Source organism: Cryptomeria japonica, chromosome 7 (assembly GCF_030272615.1).
Source record: "Cryptomeria japonica chromosome 7, Sugi_1.0, whole genome shotgun sequence".
In the NCBI taxonomy this organism is placed as follows: domain Eukaryota; kingdom Viridiplantae; phylum Streptophyta; class Pinopsida; order Cupressales; family Cupressaceae; genus Cryptomeria; species Cryptomeria japonica.
In genome coordinates, this window is record NC_081411.1 from 58422020 (window position 1) to 58443346 (window position 21327).

Sequence of the window (21327 nt, forward strand, 5' to 3'; positions counted from 1 at the left end):
CACCTAAAGACTTCCCAAGCATTCTCACCAAATGTCCTCATCATTTCCTTTAATTCTTCCTTGTCCAATCGCCTGCATTCTGCCCTGCTTCTCTTACTGTCATCGGACTCATCACTCCCTTCATTCTCACTTTCCTCCTCTTCGTCCTCGGAATCAGAGGGCAGGAATGCATCTAGCTGAAAGTATGTCTTTAGGATACTAATCCATTCATTCTTCGACAGACTTAAAATGGATTTGGCAATGCAGTTCCCATTGACAGGCTTAACAAAACCGCACAACAGCTCCACGGCTCTCTCCCTAGACTCGATGATGTCCACTAGAGGCATAAGAATAGCTTCATAGACATTGGAATCACACCAGTGACATTTGAAGTTGAGAGTTATCCCAACCAGACCCTTAATCGCATCATAGGCACGCTCCTTTGAGATAAACAGGTAGCAGAGTTGGGCATCAAATATTTCCTCACAATCCATGCATCCAATGTTGTCGAAGTATGTCATAGGCAAAGACAGTATTAGACTCTCTCACACTCAGAATTTTGTGACCATCACTCAACTTTTCCAGACCATGAGGTCGAGCCCTGGGGAAGCCAATTAATAGGCTCTGAGGTAGCTAGAAGGTCCCATATGAATCACCACATGCCAAAATGACCAAGATCGTGCAGACTGCACAAATCTATCCTGCTAGCACTTCTTGTCGATCACATGCATCTCAGGTTGCCGACACTATGAGTTTATGTAGCCAGTATGCTAAGGTTGTGCGAGTCCACTGTCACCTACTCTACATTCACAGGTCTAGTTGCAGGAGACATCATCCAACCCCATCACGTTTTCTTTCCAATAAATATTTTCTACTCAGTTTTGTAATCTCCATGCTTATTGATTTAGGATCCACTAACACCTCTGCCACATCCGAATTGACACCAAGATTAGCAAATAGATCTTCCAATTGATTACCTTCCCGATGGATATGAGATATTTCGTAAGGTCTGATTTCTTGAAGTAGTGTGTGTTTGCGTGGAAGCCATTTAGCCAGTTTCCAATTTAGAAATCTAGAGTTGGTCACTCCATTTATAATTATCTGAGAATCTCCCTCGATCTACACATTAAATAAACCCTTATGTTTGCAAAGCAACAAACCTGCCTCAAGGGCTCTTAGTTTTGCTTCATTATTTGTGGCACATCCAGTATGTTCATAGGTACCTGACAAAATGCTCCCCTCCTCATCCCGAATGACTGCACCATATCCGGCCTGCCCAAGGTTACCTTTGCAGGCACCGTCAAAGTTAAGTTTTACCCAGTTTCTAGGAGGCTTAGCCCACCTAACTTCTTTCCTGTCAATTTTATTTTTGGGATAATGGAAGATAACATTCTTGAAAGACCAATTCTTCTCCATTTCCAAATCCTAATCATTGAATCTGAACTTTCTGACATTCCTTGATTTACCACAGATGGCTTCTTCAATGGCTACCTTTAGATTAATAATGACTATATCGATTGGCTTAGATGTTTCTTTGAATATTTGTTTGTTTCTTTCTTTCCATATAAGCCAAACAATCATTGCAGGGCCCACCAGCCACAGTGCTTCCCACTTAGTCTAGTTGAATATTGGCCATGAAACAAGGAATTCCTTTAGGGACGCGTTCCTAACTGCGAATAGGTTCACCATACTTAGAAACCACTCCCAACATCTTTGAGCAAACGTGCAGTTGAAAAGTAGATGGTCCATCGATTCTTCCTCGGTGTTGCATAACACACACCAACTTGGTCCATGAATGCCAATGGTCTTGAGTCCATCGCCAGTGAGGACTCGTCCATTCAGGGCTATCCATAAAAATGCCCCTGCTTTAGGCAACACCCAGTTATTCCAACATAACTTGCTAGGCCAGTTCGGATTGATAATTATATGCCTCTGAACTTCATATCCCAATTTAACACTATACTCTCCTGACTTAGCAGCACACCAGAATATACAATCTTCCTCTTCTGAGGCTAAAATCGCTCTATTTCTTAGAATACTTTTCAACCTTTTATAGAACTCCAGGTTACCTATTGTTATATGTTTCCAAGTTCTTATGCCATGACAATCAACATCCTCAAAATAGTTAGCAACCTGCACACCTATGGCAGATTCAATGGTGTTAATCCAATCATGATCTTTAAAGATTTATGACAGGGACAGCTCTCCATCCCAAGAGTCCCACCAAAAATTTGCCCTGCACCCGTTACCAACTTTCCATGAGATATGGTTTGTAATGATGTCTTGGATTTTCCAAAGAAAGTTCCAAGTGGGAAAGCCCTTCTCTATATCAACAATTGTGAAAATTCGATCCGATGCATCAGAGTCCAGATAATTTTTCTGAAAAATTCTACACCATAGTTTATTAGGATTTCTATACATTTTTCAAGACAATTTCGTGCCAAGGGCTGTGTTTTGGATATTCATTTTTCTCAACCCTGCACCCCCATCCTCTTTTTACATGCACATGGTATCCCAATTTATCAATGGTATCCTTTTTTGGTCCTTAGCCCCCTCCCAAACGAATTTCTTTAAAAGGCCATCTAATTTTGCACCAACCATATTTGACATATGGAAGCATTCCATGCTATAGATTGGAACCGTTGCTAACACGGACCTTATCATTAAAAGTCGACCCACCTGAGTAAGCCATCTATTCTTCCATTTCTCTAATTTCGCTTTTCATGAATTTTAAACATCATCCCATATATATGATTGTCTACTGCCCATATTAATTTCGATCCCAAGGTATTTAACAGGAAGATCAACAATACTGAAACCCAAGATATGAGCAATGCGATTATGAGTCATTATGCTTGTGTTAAAAAAGAATATATGCGATTTGTCCTTATTCATTTCCTGGCCTGACAGTAGAGAGTATTCCTCCAATACATCCAAAACTCCTCTGGCTTCCCTCACCAAAGCTTCTCCAACTAGAATCGTGTCATCAACAAACTAGGAATGAGTAATGGGCTCTATCATCCTATGAACTCAAATGCCATTCCATTGCCTAGCAGCTTGTTTTGCTTTAATTAAGTTCCCAAGAACCTCTACCTTTAGAACAAAGAGAGCAGGGGATAGAGGGTCCCCTTGCCTCAGTCCATTGGTCACCTTGAAGAAGCCACAAACCACACCATTCACCAGTAGAGAAAAATTGACTGTGGAAATACAAAAAGATACACAATCTATCCATTCTTCTAGAAAACCGTAGCATTTTAATATCTTAACCAAGAATTGCCACACCACCTTATCATACACTTTTGCAACATCAAGCTTTATGATCATGCCATTTAATTTCTCTTTATGTATGGAGTGCATGACTTTAGACACAAGAATGATGTTGTCCGCTACTTCCCTTCTAGGAGTAAAGCCATTCTGATTTTCTGAGATTAGGTGAGGTAAAATCTTCTTTAGTCTGATGGCCATAGCTTTCGAGATAATTTTGTATATGGTATTACATAGCGATATGGGCCTGAAATCATTCATTGAGGTGTATTCCTATTTTTTGGGAATTAAGGCAATGAGTGTGTTGTTCATTTCCTTTACAAACTTCCCTTTTCTCCTGAATTCTTCCATGACGATCTAGATGTCATGTCCCAAAAAATCCCAACATCTCTGATAAAATTCCGTAGTCATTCCATCCGGACCTGGGGCCTTATGTGGGTGCAGCTCGAATGTAGCACTTTTAATTTCTTCCAAAGTATAAGGTTCACAAAGCATTAACGCCTCATCCTCAGAGACCAACTTATGTAGGATTTCAGATAGCCTACCATCTGATGCACTCCAAGACTGATTATTGCTCCCCAAAATTCTCTCAAAATGTTCCAGTGCAACTTGCTCAATTTCAGCCTCTATGTCTTTCAATGCCCCATTGTCATCCAGAACTAACGTGATTTTATTTTTGTTCCTTCTTCCCTTTGAAGAGGCATGAAAAAACTTTGTGTTTCGAACTCCCTCAGCAATCCATAATGCCCTTGATTTATCCCTCCAATAGACTTCTTCTCTGTTTAGGAGCTCTGCATATTGTTCCTTAAGTAATTTTTCTTTTAGATAATCTTCGCAGTCCATCCCTACAACCATAACTCTATTATTGATATCCTCCAATTCCTCTTCAATTCTTAGTTTTTCAGTGAAGATTTTTTTGAATGAGATCTTATTCCAATGCTTGATTTTGTTTTTAATATATTGAATTCTTTTAACAAACCACCAATTCTTTAGCAGTTCTGTGAATGAAGGATCCCTCCACCGCATGCTCTAAAATTTAAAATAATTCATGTTCTTGGGAGATTCATGATTGATAGACAACGTAATCGGTAGATGATCCAAACCGGCTTGAGGGATGATGTTAGTGTCCATGGAGAAACTGCCATTCACCCACCATTCCCCCATAAAGAAATGATCCAATCTTTCAGAGATTTTTGAAAAATTAAGTCTTCTGTTAGTCCAAGTGAGCTTACCATTTTTGGAGATGACATCCATCACCTGACATTTCGAGATGAATTTCCTAAAGTCCCCCATTACTTTTGTGCTTTTTTTGAGACCTCCAACTTTATCATCTATATCAAGAATTGCACTGAAGTCCCCGGCCAAGATTACTTTGTGCTTTTCCAAAAATTGCAATTGCTCATAAATCTCCGCCCACACTCTCAATTTTTCATTTGTTTTAATCGGCCCATAGATGTTAACCAGAGGGAAGCCAATACCTCCTACTTTACATGTAATGTTGCAGGCCATCCAAAACTCGTTGGATGCAATTGGAACCACCTCAAAGACCTCTAAGTTCCACAAAATTCTAAGACCCCCAGAGGTACCTCTGGCATCTTGAAACCACCCCTCCCATTTATAACAATACTTAATGAATTCAAGCACCTTATCTCCACATGGTTTTGTTTCCTGAAGTAAAACCATATTAGACCCAAGCTTGATCAAAGATCTTTTGACCAAGCGTCTCTTGTCAGGGGCCAATAAGCCCCTGACATTCCATGATGTGATTCAAAAAAAAAAAAAATCACTAATTTTATTTTGAGGTCGAAGTTTTTTTTGAAAAGCAAAGTTGTAGGTCGTACATGTGCATGCAGTACAAACTTGCCATATTAGTGCCAACTCATCCTTGCATGCATAAGGAATATTCTCTTTCATAGCATCAGTAGAATATCTAAGGAATTTTTGCCTAATCAACGAAGGTGTAGCTATAACTAACTACTTGATGGAATGTTTCTCTTCGAGCTGAAGAAGAGAATGAATTAATTTTCACAAGTCAACATGAATCTTCCATGTCAATGCCTAGTCTATAACAAGAATCTACCATGTCGGGACAAATCAACAGGGAATATTCAGCTGACATCGTACATACAACCTTTGACCGAATTTGAAGTCTCTAAGTCCTAAAAACAAAATTGTGGTGTTTTTCTCATTACTTGAGCATATATGCTCAAAATTGTGCAAACAAGATATCACTGAAAAGTTGGTTTTAATGTCAATCTAAATCTATAAATAGTTTTGCTAGATCTTATACCAAATTTTCATATCTAGGCCTCCAAAGTCAACCTTCAATTTTTCCCTTTGGGACCATATCTCGCTCATCCGGACTCCGTTTTCTAAAGCTAGATATCATCAAAAATATATATGAGTCATCCATATCTCATGTCATTTTTTAGATAATGTTCATCAAGTACTCATAGACCTCAATCTTGTCTTCTTGGGTCTCTATTTGTATTATGAGTTTATGTTTTTGTATCATTTTTGAGATTATCTTGAGTGAATCATGTGTAAGGGTTGTAGATGTAAATATTGTGGGAGAAATCAACATGGGCATGGATTGTGTCCCAATTTCTTATATAATGCTTTTGAACTCTTTTTTGAGAGAGCATAAAAATATCAAATTTCTCCTTCTCCACGTATACAAATGGTTGTTGTATCTTCATTTACTAAGACTCTTGTTCTTGTTAAGTAGGACAATTCACCTATTTGTCTTCCTAATTGGGATTTCTATTTGACAACTCTTGCTTCATTGTTTGTGGAGTCTCACATTTTATTTTTGGAGGACACATTTGAGGATTTATCTCTCTTTTTTATGACAATCATATCACAAAATTAATTTCCATTGGTTCCTTGTTTGTCACCTTCTATACTAACTGGGCATATACTTGATTAGTTTGTGTCATCTTCATCATCCAAGGACTTGATGACACGTGAGCAGTTTTTGGAGACATCATCTTATATTTGGATTTGGATTCCTACATCTTCTAGTTTATGGGAGTGGCTACTCATATCTCCAATAGATTTGTTTCTTCCTAAGGGGAGAAATGTTGTTTCCAGGTAGCGGATCATGTTCTATCTTCAACCATTCATCATTAGCATAGAAGATACTTCTTCATTGGGGGGTTTCCTATTCTCATTTCCTCTCTCTTATGGGGGATATTCATTGTACTTTTGTGATGGAAGCAATCCTTGGGGGGTCACATTGAGTCTTCCTTCTTTCACTAGTGAATTTATTGTATTTCCTCTCTTTTGGAGAGAAGTTTTGTCCCACTGGGTTTTCTTCTTTTCTCTGTTTGTGAGAGTTACATTGCTTTCCATTGGTTTTTTACATGAGTACTTGATTAAGCCTAGTTGTTGGGACTCATTTATGCATGCATTTTGCATTCATCATTATCTTTTTAGCTACTCCCTAAGTTAATCTTAAGGGAGGGGGGGGGGGAGCGATGTTGGAGTAATTAGGACATTTATCTAATTATTTATTAATTAGGTCCTTTAATTTTTTTTCACTTAAGCTAAACTTTTTTGTCATCTTGAGTTGTCTTGCTAGCTTTAATTCAAGCTACAATTGAGCTTAATTTAGCTCCTACTCTGCATTGCTTTAGTTTTCTTGATATTAGGATTAGGGCATCCATTTATTTCTATAAAAGTAATTCATTCATTTATTATAATTATGAATCTCCAATACTGTATCTCCATATTGTATGTGCAATAATACAAAATTCTTTAGGTTATTATAGAGCATACAAATTTTGCTTGACCTCTTTTCTGTGATAGGCGTTTTGCTTGCAAATGAATCTCTGCTCCTACGGTTGTATCATTAGCTTCTACACTAAAAACGTCCATTCATTAAAATAATTTGTGGTAAATTAATTAATCAACTTTATCAAAGTTAAATTGATTAAATAATTTTTTATTATTTTATTTAATTTAAGTAAATCATTTCTCACAAATATTCAAAATATTAAAATAAATTTATTATCTATTGATAAAGAAAATGATAAATTAATTTAGTTAACTCTTTGATCAAAATATTCAACAATTCTAATTAATCAAGTTAACTCAATCTTTGAAAGAAAAAAAATAGTTCTCGTTGATGAAAATAAATAAATAATTTTATTCAATAAATAAATGAGTCGATTAGCTTATAATAGATGCCACCTCTCCACATACACTCCACCTATAATAAAATAAAATCTCTACCTGAAATCAAATCCTGACCACTCATGTTGGATATTGGATGATATGTTGTCATTGATGTCAACATATGAGGAGTCAATATGTGGAGATTATAGATTGTATGTCAACACATACAAAACTTAGTGTTTCAGTGTTGCGGTCAGATTAAATGAGTTGGTTTAAGGTTTAGCCTGTGTATTGTAGATGAGCTAATGCGGTTTAATGGGTTTTGTGACAAGTATCTCTAGTTGATTCAGTAGAGGTTTCAAAGGTCTATATGATGATTTGATCGAGTTATGTGATCTGATATTGAGCTTGGTTATTCAGTTGTTCAGTATTAACATAGTTTGGTGAATTCAGATATGATGCTCCGGAGTTGCAATATCTTTAGTTGTGAATGTGTGGCATGTGTTATGGATAATGAGGTGTGTCCTCAGTTTGAGTGGCTCATGATTTGGAGATCTATAAGCAAATCTTTCAAGTTAACAGTCATTTGTCTTGATGTTCTTATTCTCTAGAAGCAAGATGATGATGATTTTTGTAATGTGAGTTGTTGCGGTTGTTGCAGTGTGATTCAAGTTGCATATGGATGTTCTTAGATTGTGTGTTATGCATATTGGTGGTTTGCATTGATTGTTGTGTGTGTTATTGAAGATTTTTTTGGTCTGGTGATGTTCTTTGTGTTAGGCGACATTCATAGTGTTGTATCGTGTTGCAGATGATCGAGGCATAATTATTGGAGGTCTTTCATATTTACGGTGGTTGTTTAGGTCCAGACTATATCTTAGCCAACATTGTTTTGGTCTGCATGCATTATTGTAGAGTATGTGATTATATCTTTGTAATATGTAAAGTGTGGTGAGCCAACCTATGTTTCAAGAGTTTATGACTTGTATAAATGTATGTAAAAATCATTGAGAGAGATTATGCTATGAGTGAATATTGTAATAATCACTCAGTAGCAGGGATATTATGTGAAGTTGTGCGAATTTGTGAGAAGAAGTGTTGCATAGCAAAATTGAAAGTGAGCTTAACCAGAATTGTACTCAGACATCGAAAGATGTTACTTCATCAGTTCATGACTCTCTAGATGTAATCTAAATGTTTTTGTAAGTTAGTGAGACTTCCTTTAAGGTAGTGAGTCTTCCCTAAAGGTTGTAGCCTTTCTGGGTTTCTTATTTTGAGCAGTGACCTCTAGGCAGTGTGCTTGAATGCATGTGCATTCCCCATTGTAATATTTCACTTACTCCTAACAGGGTGTCATCTTATTGTGGGTAGGTTCCCACCCTGGTTTTTCTCTTAACCAGGTTTTCCACATCAAAAATATTGGTGTTATGTGTATCATTGATGTGGTGGTGTTTCATGCTTTAATGGTTGATCTGGTTTATGGTTTAAGTTGCATAAAGTTTTTGTGTTTGTGAGCCAACTGATTCAACCCCCCCCCCCCCCCCCCTCTCAGTTTGTTGCATTGTTGCCAACAACTCATTTATATCCTTAATTTTTTTATAAATTAAAATCAAATCTTTCATTTTGCAAGGTTCCCAATTTTGAAGAGGTGGATGTTTTCTAAATAAGCAACAAACATTTCACCATCAAACTTGATAGCATTTCCATTTCATTCTCTATCAAAGGTTTTCATGGTGTTAGGATGAATGATTTTAAGTTTTATCTTTAATGTTGATCTTTATCCTAATTTTTGTGCTTATAGCAGTGCACACTTTATTTATTATTTTGGCATTTTCTCATAAGGCTTCTATAATAAATTCTATGTGGCATACTCTTAGGGCTTCAAGTAAAAAGGTTATGATATTTCTCTCCAAAGTAGTGGATCATCTAACATGCCAAGTCAAATAAAGATTTTATGGTCCACAAGAAATGGAGCCCATTCTTCAACTATTTTAATGGTGATGTATTTGACAACTAAATTTTAAAGCTCAAGGTATCCAAAGTTTATAATAACACTCATATAAAGAAATGTGACATCTTGAGAGGATGTTGTTGTTATTTTTTAAATATTTACCATTGTGCAAATAGGTATAGAGAAGCATCTAAAGCCCAATAGCCACCTCTATAGATGCTAACAAAACACTTAATCATCCACATGGTTTCAAACAAAGTGGAGACTTTGTATTTAAAGATAAGTACCTTGTGCCATCTTAAAGGTACTCCAAAAATTAAGGATCATTTACGTTAGACACAATCTTTTTGTTGCCTAATTTTTAGTAAGATGTCTTCCTCTCACACTCAAATTTTAAATTATTTATATTTGGGGATTAGGGCAGGGGGATTTTCTTCTGTGCTTGAGGAATTAATTTATAAATATAAATAAAGGCCTTTTGTGTCATTTTGTAGTTTGGATTTCACACTAGATAGGTAGTCTCTAAAATTCTTATGTACAAGTTAATTTTTTGGTTCTTTTATATGATTAGGCTCTAGAGAACTTGTGTGTGCGCAAAAACACTAGTATTATATCTTGTATGTAATTTAATTATATATTTATAAGCAATTAATATAAATGGTTAGAATTCAAGCAATAATGTTTCTTATTTTTAATGTATAAAATGTTTGATACTTATAGATGTGCTTTTATTATTCAATTCACTATTATTTAGTGAGTTACAAAGCCTTGAAAGTATTGCAAATTGATCAAATATCTATTCAATGTGAGATTTTTGTTTTTGATAATTTCCTTTTTGTGTCTCTCTTTTTTCCCAACTACAAATCATGCTTAAGATAGAGTAGATAAGGAATCAATGGCCTTTCAATCCTAGAGATTGTCTTATAGACCTATCCCATGTCTATAGGAGTTTTCATACTTGATCATACAAGCAACAATTTACTATGAAAAGACAATCCAAGCCATCAACAATAATCTTAATTTTGAAAATAATAATTTATTTTTGTTGATAATATATACATCCTTATTATGAAAGTTACGTAAGTGAACGCCAATATAGACTAGGATGAAGCAAGTCAAGAAGACACAATGAAAAATTTAGAGGATTTCTTAGTAACATAATTAACATACATATATCCTTTAGGAAGATTTTCTTTTTTTAACAAGGGACCTCATGTAGAGTCATAAATTGCATACCTTGTAATTTCTACCCTCTATTATGCACTTATTTGAGTGCTCACTCCATAGCATATTGAAGGATATATATTTAGTCAAATATTAAATGGTTAAAAGTACTTAAGTGAGCCCCTCTTATATAAAATAAAATAAAATTAAAAAGACAAAACTCATATTTTAAATCATCTAGGTTTGATCTAAGGGATCTTTTATTGAACCTAGTTAGCAACAATATGGACATATGTGGCACCCGATGGAGGGATGGGGTTTAATCGAGCCCCCATTAAAAAAGTATATATAGGGCAGAGATTGAATATTTGAAATGTGCAAAGAGATTTATATTGAAGGAGGTTGAATCAAATACTCTTCAATTTAACGTACCCGAGTAGTAGAATTTTTCTCTCTCATCCATATGTTATAATCTTAAAGGATAAAAACGATATCAAATTATACACACAAGTGTCAAATTGCGACACTTAGAGATAATATTTTATGGGTATATGGTCATCTTGATTAGCTTTTCATAAATTATAATATACAATATATTTATTTATTTTATAATCAAGATAGGTCCATTGCAAAAGATAAAGACATGTATTCAAGACACTACAAATTATGTCAATTTTTATAAAATAGATAGTAATATTGTAAGCATAATTTATGATCATCTTAGGTATGATGTTGATCATTTTTTCCTACTTATGCCTCAAAATATGCATATTCTAAGTGAACTTTAGTCCTCATGGGATTAACAAGTCAAATATAATCATCATAGGGTATTTTTTTCTCTTTATGAGAATTAATTATGTAAACATGATGGGAAACTTCTATCTTAAAATGTGCATCTTCTAAGTGATTTTTTTGATATAGGAGCACCACGTAAGGAAGTTAAGGCTGTAGAACAACTTCCTGCACTAATCTTCAGAGGAGGGTAATGCAAACACTTTTCATATCCTTACAACAATTAAACATAAAATATAACACAATAGCATTCATACCATAACCAAGTATTTTATGTGGAGAAAACCCTTTCGGTAGAAAATCCCCTACTTCAAAACTTGCCTGATATATTATTTAGAAATTAACAACATATTACAATATACTTGCAGAGCAAGCTTTTCACAGGATTATCACCAATGGAGATCCAAAGGCAACTCAACAACTATAAGACTCTTACACTCAACCTCCATCTCACACACCTAATATATAGGAGATACAATACATGAAACTATCAAATGATATTACAAAACCATAGGATAAAATAACCTACAAGTGGAGCCTTCGTATGAGTAGGCCTTTGTCGAACAAAAACTCTTCTTCTGCCTATCTCTATCATCTCTTCTGATGTCTCTGTTATTCCCTCTATAGTTCTTCTTTACTTTGTTATAATCATTAGGTCTTCCACTATAATATTCTTTATACATAGAATTAAAAGCATAATGACCAATTCTCCCACATTTGAAACATCTTAGGCATAACATACCTTTGTACTTCCTAGTTCTTCTCTTCAAACTTCTCACAAAGCTTGTTTCAATTTCATCAAAGTCTTAATTTTCTTCTGGTTCACCTTCAGGCTTCTTTGTGGCTTTCAATGCAACTTCCTTTCTTTCCTTTTTTGTGTCATCCAATTTAGAAATATCAAAGGCAACGAGTGAACCAAGACGCTGATCGACAATGTGCTTATTCCTGTCATGGATTTCCTCAATGGCATACTTCTTTGGTTTATATATTTTGTGAAATGTTGCCATTATCTTCCTTACAACTTCAATTTCTTCTACCATTCCTCTAATACCTATAAGAGTATTTACAATGGCATTCACTCGATAAATATAAGCTTAAATGTTTTCATCATCAGACATTCTCATTCTCAAACTTGTTCTATAAATTTATAATCTAGTTTGCTATGTCTTTTCATCACCTTCAAATATACTCTTAAACTTCTCCTAGATTTCTTTAGCCGACTTTGCTCCTGTGGCTTTGCTAAATGTTGCATCATTTAAGCAAGTGACAATTACAACTGTAGCCTTTGCATAACTCTCATATGTTTTGATTTCATCTAGAGTAGTAAGACCATTTTGCAGAGGTTAATTCTCTCCTAAATTTCAGTTAGCATAGTTGCCAAATGATATTCCATCCTTTCTCTCCAATAAGCATAAATTATGTCATCAAACTTTCTAAGCCTTGGAGGTGTAGTCATGAGCCATTTCAGACCTTCCTTAAGCAATTAAGCTTCTTAAGAGGAACCTTGATTTGATACCAATTTTTCAATACACCAAAGGATTGAGAGGGGGTGAATCAATCTAAACCCCAAGAGTACTTAATTTATGATTTTAAAACTTTAAACCACAAATATATAGTTTTTATTTGGTGGGTAATAATTTTTTTAAATTATATTAAAAATAAATTTTGAAGTACAAATCAAAATTTCAAAAGAGCTTGAGTGCTGCAAGCAATCACTAACAAACACTTCCTCCTACAACCACCATACCACTAACAAAAATCTACCACTGGTTGGCATTCTTTAAAAAATGCCAACATAACATCAATACAATAGATTTCATATGAAATTTACCAAAATTGAAACCCAAACAACCAACACAACCAAAAACTACAAATTGTCTGAACCCTAGACTTCAGAGACATCATTGCATACGACTGTTAAACCATGAGAAATTTACATAAAATCAAAGTATACCAAAATAAAATTTGCATAATTTTGCAACCAAAAATAAAGAAAGAAATGCCCATGTCTTCCATGACACCATCCCTTCTAGAACTAGGACATGCTTGAGGTGTTTCTACTTGGCCCTTCACATGCATTGTTCCATACACCACCACCCGCGTCAGCATCACTGTACACTTTTACCCTTTTTTCCTACTTTATTCTTCATGCTCTTGTCACCTTCTGCTTGCCCTTACCCCTATCATCCTTCATTACAGACACACCGATTGCAAAGCCCTTGGATCCCAACTCTTTCTCTTTCAAATAGAACTTGAGAGAGTCTCATCCAATGGCTTCTTTCGCTCTGTGCTCATCTCTATCAAGCCAAAAGGCCAATTAATAAAGGGAACCAATTCTCTTAGTTCATGGATTTCGTCAATATCAAGCCCTTTATCCACATCAAACCTAGCCCTAAGCATTGTCATATCCAACAGCTCCATCAATCCACATAGCCAGTCATCCTCCACACACTGCTACAAGACTTGGATGACAACATCCTTCTCTCCAAGTGCCAAGCCAAAACTATCGACACCACATCCACGTTCGTTTTGTATTTATGCATTGTCTTGAGGAAGCACTCCCCCAACAATGTCTCCATTATTTGGAAAAAGGCATCATCATAAAACTTAAAAACATACTTAATTCTATTTGCAGAGATGTCTCCCACCAATACCATTTGTTGCTTTGTTGTGTACAATGTAAACGTAGCCTCCATAACTGTTAACACCTCAATACAACCTTCACCAAATACATCCAAACTATGCCCAAACCCCTATAAATAGTGCCCCATCACATCTGCACATTCTTGGCCTTACCAAATAATGAATACATTCTAAGTGTCCCATCATACTCCGTCGTCCACCTCATCCTTTGTTAGATCTCTAAAATATTCAACATGCATTTCATGCACTTCCTCAAATAATGTTGCCCATTTAGACAATGCATTAGCAACTTCATTACCACCCCTTCACACATGTGAAATGATGTAATTTTTGAAGAAAGTTAAATCATTTTTAATTTTACAAATAAATTTATTTAAAAGCCATGCATTTGCTTCACCTTTCATGATTGTATTGGTAATAATTTGTGAAGCCCCTTCTAGATGTAAATTTTGTACACCTAGTTTAATCCCCCACTGAACAACCAATAGGGTTGTTTGAATCTCTACCTCATTATTCATACCATGCACTATATTTTGAGCTCCCATCACCAAAATATTCCTCTTCCAATCTTTGATTACAAATCCTACTCTTGATACACTCAGATTGCCTTTTGAGGCACCATCAAAATTCGCCTTATACGATCCATGTTGTGGAACTTCCCACTTTACCGGGTGCCTTTCAACCGAGATCAAATTCACTTCATTAGGCCCATGAATAGGCTTGAATTTAACCCTCAACCAACAATTCTAAATTATCCTCTTTTGAAAAAGCCACCTTCTCTAAATAAAATTATGAAGCTGCAACACCAACAACTTCCTCGATGGAGGTATTGATTTTGTTACAAATTCTATCCACAGATTTTGATTTGTCCTAAAATATCCTTCTATTCCTTTCCTTCCAAATTTCCCATATTATCATCAAAGGGCATACCTTCCAAATACATGAGAACACCGATTTCCTTTTACAAAGTAGCCAACCCATGAAAATATCCTTCAAATAAGCCAGCAATGGTCCATGCCATGCCAATTTTTGTTGTACTATTCTCCAATATTATGTAGCAAATTCATAGTTTCAAAGAAAAAGATCCACATTCTCTTCATCTTTCTCACATAGAACACATTTTGAAGGGCCCATAAAACCTAGCCCTTTTGTTCTCTCTCCTGTGAGAATCATGCCCTTTATTGCCAATCATGCAAATGCCCCTGCTTGATAGTTCTGATACTTAATATAGGTACAGATCCAATAGCCAACAAGATGAGAGGGGGGGGGGGTGAATCATACAAACTTAATCATCCATAAAAACATCAGATTCAACCTCAGTAACATATATATTAGTAATATAACCAAAATTGTTAAACATGCAAACTCAAAAGCATATGAACAATATAAACCTCATAACACCAGATTTAACGTGGAAACCCAAATAGGGAAAAACCACTATGGGATTTCGGACCCACTAAGAAATATACTCTTCTAGAGTATGCTCGGTTAAAAGTAAATCCTGTTAAAGATTACAAACACATTGCTAGATGTGACCCGGTTAAGGGATTTCCCTTAGATCTGTTAGGATCTTCACTTTGTTAGAAGTGACCTTGTTAAAGGATTTCAAACACTCAATCAGAATGTCACCTTGCTAGAGGGTTTACATATAAGACTGTTAAGTCCACTCGGTTAAGAGATTTTCTGTCACTTTCACAAAATAACAGTAATAAAAATCTATCTGCAACTTCACATCTAAAATGCTAAAGCAGATTCCTATTTGTTCAATACAATCTAGACATAGAACTAATCTTGTCTATCTGTTGGGCTTCTATACTCTGTTATTCTAACAGGTCTTCAAGCTTCTGTGCTCGGTAATCACTATGTAGCATCCCTGTGCATACACTTGCCCCACATACATTGTTTATCAACAGTTTCCTATTTATAAACAATTAGGTAACCACTTAATCTCCTTGATCACATTTCCCATGATCAATCATAGCCATCAGATCTTTAACCTTGTCCAGGTTCAATGCATCTTTTGATCTGAAAACATTTTACCCCTCCTTGGAACTTGCATAATAGTCTTGGAACTTGTGCCAGGGTATTGCGATTCAATCTGAGCTATAGATCTTCATGCCGACTTTCCATTGCCTTGGATTCGTTAACAAACTTCTTCCACGACTCACCAATCATTTGATCCGCTCTAGCTCATCAGCTTCCTTCATTAAATACCGCATGTAAACATTTAATTCATTCTGTTATAGCTTGGCTACAACTCGGTAACAACTTGGTGAATACTAAACTCCACTCAGTAGACATTCCGCCTTCATTAACCAATAGCGATAACCTTAGGGTTTACCGACTAGGTTCCTTAGGGTTTACCAACTAGGTTCTTTGCTTGATAACATAGTATAGTATTAACCTTTACAATTTACAACATATGTATGATGTTAAAACAATCTAAAACATCATGATCTCATCATTGTCTGACTTGGTAGTAGTTGCCCATTGAATACCTTATTCATCCCCTTATTCATCATATTCTTTCCTATGTCTTTTACCGACATCTTTATAATCTATACTTCTCAAGATATGGCAACATCATACTAAATTAGAAAATCAATTTCTTGACATCAATGAAAAAATAATAATATCAAGACAGTAAAACATCTTTAATCAGCTATATCCATAATCATCAACAACCTTCTCAATATCCTTAAGAAATGCCAAAAATCTTTCATTGTCTATTATAATGCAATATTGCCAACACTGCTTTGTGAAGACATTATTTTCCCTAACATAAACTAGTTGGTCAATTCTCATCCTTATCAACACGGTCCAAAAGTTGATATCCAATTTTCACTGAGTAAACACCATTTTTCGCTCCACACCACACAACTTCATCTTCTTCATCTAATAAAAGAACCCTCTTGCTCTTAAAAATGTCCTCCATTATTCACTTGTGATTCACATCTTGTAGAATATTGTCTACAGATTTCCAACCCCATTGAATTTTGCTATCAATAATTTTTAGTTCCATATAATCTCTAACATTTGTCCCCCAAATACCACAGAGAAGTCACCTAACACCTTACACATCTCTACCATTCCCTAAAATTTCCAATCCATCCCATGAGTCTAACCAAAAATCTCTTGCTCTCCCATCACCAATCTACCAAGTGACATGCTTTGTGATAACCTTCCTACAAGAAACAATAAAGTTCCATATGGTTGAGCCTAATGGTGGATTTCTAATAATTAAAATTCTCTGATCCTCTTGAAAATCCAAATATTTTGCCCTCAAAATTTGTATCCAAAGTTGTGTCGGATTTTTATATATAGACCAGACCAACTTAGCTCCCATAGCTTCATTCATTTTGTGCCAATTCCTTAAACCCACCCCTTCCCTATGCTTTGATTTACATATCTTTTCCCATGCCAAAAGAATAATTTTAACCTCATCTCTTGCATCATTGTTAAAAAAAATTGCTAATTTTCTGCTCAATGATTTTCAATGCTTTAATGGGAATTTTCATGCACATCATATAATATAGGTGAATAGAAATAATAACAGTTTTCAACATCAAAATATGACTTGTATAAGTAATCCATCTAATCTTCCAACCATCCATCCTTTGTAAATAATAGTCAACTAAACTTTTCCAAATAGAGGACTAGCTAGCCCCTCCAACTAGAGGAAGACCCATATATTTACCTGGTAGACCACCAATATGCATTTCTAGAATCCTATAAATTTCAACTTGCTTCTGAACAAAAGAGTATGCGTCATAACTTGAGCCTCTCTTAAGGAGGCCTCCCCAAGAAGAAGAGTGTCATCAACAAATTGTAAATGTGAAATAGCTCTTACCCCTTGTGCCACTTTGATACCTTTCCATGGTCCATTATTCCTTTGCATGGAAATCAGGTGTCCAAGAGCTTCAACCATAATAATGAATAAAAAAGGGGAGATTGGATCCCCTCGTCTTAGCCCTTGAGATGATTCAAAGAAACCTTGAGGGCCACCATTAACCAGAATAGAAATTCTCGGGGTCCATACACAAATTTTGACCCACTCAATCCAATTTTGATAGAAACCAAACTTTTCAAAACTTTGGGTAAAAAGTCCCATTTCACCTTGTCATATTCCTTTATAATATCAAGCTTCACAATAATTCTCTATGTTCCAACAACTTTACTAGAATGTATAGCTTCATGAGCTATTATGATACCTTCCATAATAGACCCGTTAGGCAAAAATCCACTTTGTTCCTCTGAAATGATTGAGTCCAAAATTCTTTTCAACCTATTAGCAATAACTTAAGAGGTGACTTTGTATACTATGTTACACAAAGAGATAGGCCTAAAATCATCAAAAGACACAACATCACTTTTCTTGGTGATGAGAACGATGAAAGTATTGTTAAAATCTTTCAACATAAACCCACTTACATGAGATTCTTCAACCACCAGCCTTAGATCCTTAGCAAACAGATTCCAAAATTTCTGGAAGAAGGTAGTAGGGAAACCATCAAGGCCCGATGCTTTGTCCCCCCAAAGAAAAGAGAGTCGCATTTATTTCCTCCACCAAAACAACCTCCATTAACCATTCATTCTGGGTAGCAATTATGCTATTTGGAATAACATTCAACAACTCATCATCAATATCAATCCAAGGGTCCTTATCAACCAAGAGATTTTAAAAGTAACTAACAATTGTATCTTAAATGCCTTTTTGATCCATCACAATAGCTCCATCTTGATTTTAAATAGAAAAAATCTTGTTGCAAGACCTTGCTTTAGCTGAATTGTGAATATTTTTTGTATTTTTGTCACCATCCTTCAACCACATTTCACAAGACTTCTATCTCCAAAACCCTTCCTCCCTAGTTAGAATCTTTATGTAATCATGATTTAGTTGTTTTCATTCCTAAAAATCCTCAGTCGACATACCTACCTGAATAAGACGCTTATAAAGCTCCTCAAGTTTTCTCTCTAAAAGAAGTTTATCTGTAAAGATGTATTTAAACTTCTCTCCATTCCATTTTTTTAGACATTCCTTACAATATTGAAGCTTTAAAAAAAAATAAAGGCTCGATTCCCATACCTAATTGGTCTATTCCTTTGCCAATTTTCAACATAATCTCTAAAACCCTTAGGCCTAAACCAGATCATTTCAAACTTGAAAGGACATCTAGAGAGGGCAAAATCATCTTGAGTGATAAGACTTATTGGGTAATGGCTAGACACATGTAATAGTAAAATATCAGCTTCAATTACCCAAGGCTACTCCACCCAAGTACCAACCAAAAAGAAGAAATCAAGTTTCTCTACAATGTTAGAAAAACCCGCCCTTCTATTAGTCCAAGTGAAATCACTTGTTTTGAACTTGGATTCAATCAACCCATTGTTGATGACAAAATCACTAAAATTTTGTCACACATGAATTAACCATTTAGATCCTCCCCTTTTCTCTTCAGGGGATAAAGTGGCATTGAAATCACCACCCAAAATGCAAACCTCATTTCCCAAATTAGAAAGCACTCTAGACGAAAGAGCCCAAAGATTCCTCTTACAAGTTGTCCTAGTTGGGCCACAAACATTGTAAAGTTCAAATGAATAATGCAAAGTCTTTGAGAGAACCCTTACCCATTGCCAATGTTTCTTCTATCTGACTAGCTCAGTATCAGTTGTAGATCCATTCTACAGAATACCAAACCCACCAAAAGCACCCTCAGCCTCCATGAAACAACTCCCCACTTGGAACCTGACTTTTAAGGCCTGTATATCATCATCTTTTAGCTTTGTTTCTTTCATTAAAATAATATTTGGTTGCACCTAATCAAGGCATCTCTTGATCAGTCACCATTTGTTAGGGGCATTGTAGCCCCTGACATTCCACCAAAGGAGCTTCATTGTCTCTAGGAAAAGGCATATCCTTTTCTCAATCTCAATTTGGTTTCTCCTTTTGTACTTCCTTCTATTTCCAAATGAAACCTATTTCACTTTGGACCTTTAGTTTTTTTCTCCCCAAATTTTGGTTTAACTTGTGTAGATTTTGTCTAATTGATAGACCTTGTCTCTAGGGTACCAATAACTACTTGAATAGCTAAATCACCAAAATAATTTATATTTTCCTCTAAAGCAGGTGAATCAGGGATATCCCTTTCAGGTGACTCCAAATATTTTATGTCTTCATTATTAAAATTTATTGTACAACTCAGGGAAATCTGAATATCCTTGAAAATGCCATCATCAGAAAAGTTAGCTCATCTAGATTTGGGTAGAGATAGTAATCATTGGGTTCAAACCTCTATTATAAGCAATTGTGTCATCCATAAATTTATTATTAGCATTCTCACAACCCTCATCTGAAGAAACCCTATTATCTTGTCCCATCACCAAACCCGTTTCTTGATCACCTATACCCTTTTTGTCCAAAGCATTATTCTCAAGATTTAGATCCATCAATCCCATCATAAACTTTGAAGAAACCTTACCTTTACCAAAATCTAATTCAAAATGAAACTCAGTTTTAGCTTCACCTGACCCATTTGGACACCAACCATCTATACCAACAGTTCCATTTGGCTCTGAGGTTGCTCTTTGTTCCATCTTACCATTCTGAATTTTAGAATCAATTTCACTTGCACCATCCCAACAATTACTATCCACACCAACATCTCCTTCCACATCTGAAATATCTCACTCATTCTAGTTTCCATCCTCTTTAGAAGAGGGTTCAATCACTTTTTCAACTTCACCGAAAGCTCCATGTTCAATCAGCTTGATCAAAAGGTCCTGCAATGTATTTTGGGCTAAACCTTTACCTTTTGGGTCTTTCTTACATTCTACCTCTGTATGTCCATTCTCTTTATACAGATCGAGCACACATTAGTGAGATCCTCAAACTCAATAGTTTGTCGCCAAACACCTTCACCTAATTTTAGTTTAACATATTGGGGAAGGGGGTGAATAAACTGCCATAGAATATAGATTCTAGCATACATACTAAACTCCTTTGCCTCCAAAGCTTCATCGGCCTTAAGAAAGGCCCCCAATTTATTTTTGATCATTTTGGGAGTCTCTATATCCCAATACTCATGGGGTTAGTTACAAAGTTGAATCCAAATGGGAACACTCTCAATCTTCATCTTTTTTGGATTAAAATTTGGGATCCAGTCCTTAATAAAAAAAACCTTTCCACCCTTAAGGAATGGAGTGTTGTTCAAAATCCATTCCTTATCTTTTTCACAAGGGCAAATGACCAAGTAAAAGCCATTTGGGTTTGTAAAACACATGTTTTTTCCCAGTTTTCATCCACCCAAAATTGAACCTTAGAGAAAGTCGGCCAATCCCCATTCCATTTCATAAAGAAGGCCCTTTTTTTAAAGAGTTGTGTCGATTCCTTCCATTTTGAGTTTTCAATGATGAGG

General features: G+C 35.6%; 1 protein-coding gene across 1 annotated transcript; it reads right to left on the minus strand.

Annotated features, from left to right (window-relative positions):
- Positions 1-3600: 3600 nt before the first annotated feature.
- Positions 3601-20506, minus strand: LOC131856423 (uncharacterized). The gene is made up of 4 exons (XM_059208212.1): positions 20203-20506; positions 19967-20084; positions 4501-4990; positions 3601-4272 (listed from the first exon to the last, which is right to left on the minus strand). Exons 1-4 carry the CDS (start codon positions 20504-20506, stop codon positions 3601-3603), a joined length of 1584 nt encoding a protein of 527 aa, XP_059064195.1.
- Between the last annotated feature and the right edge of the window lie 821 nt (positions 20507-21327).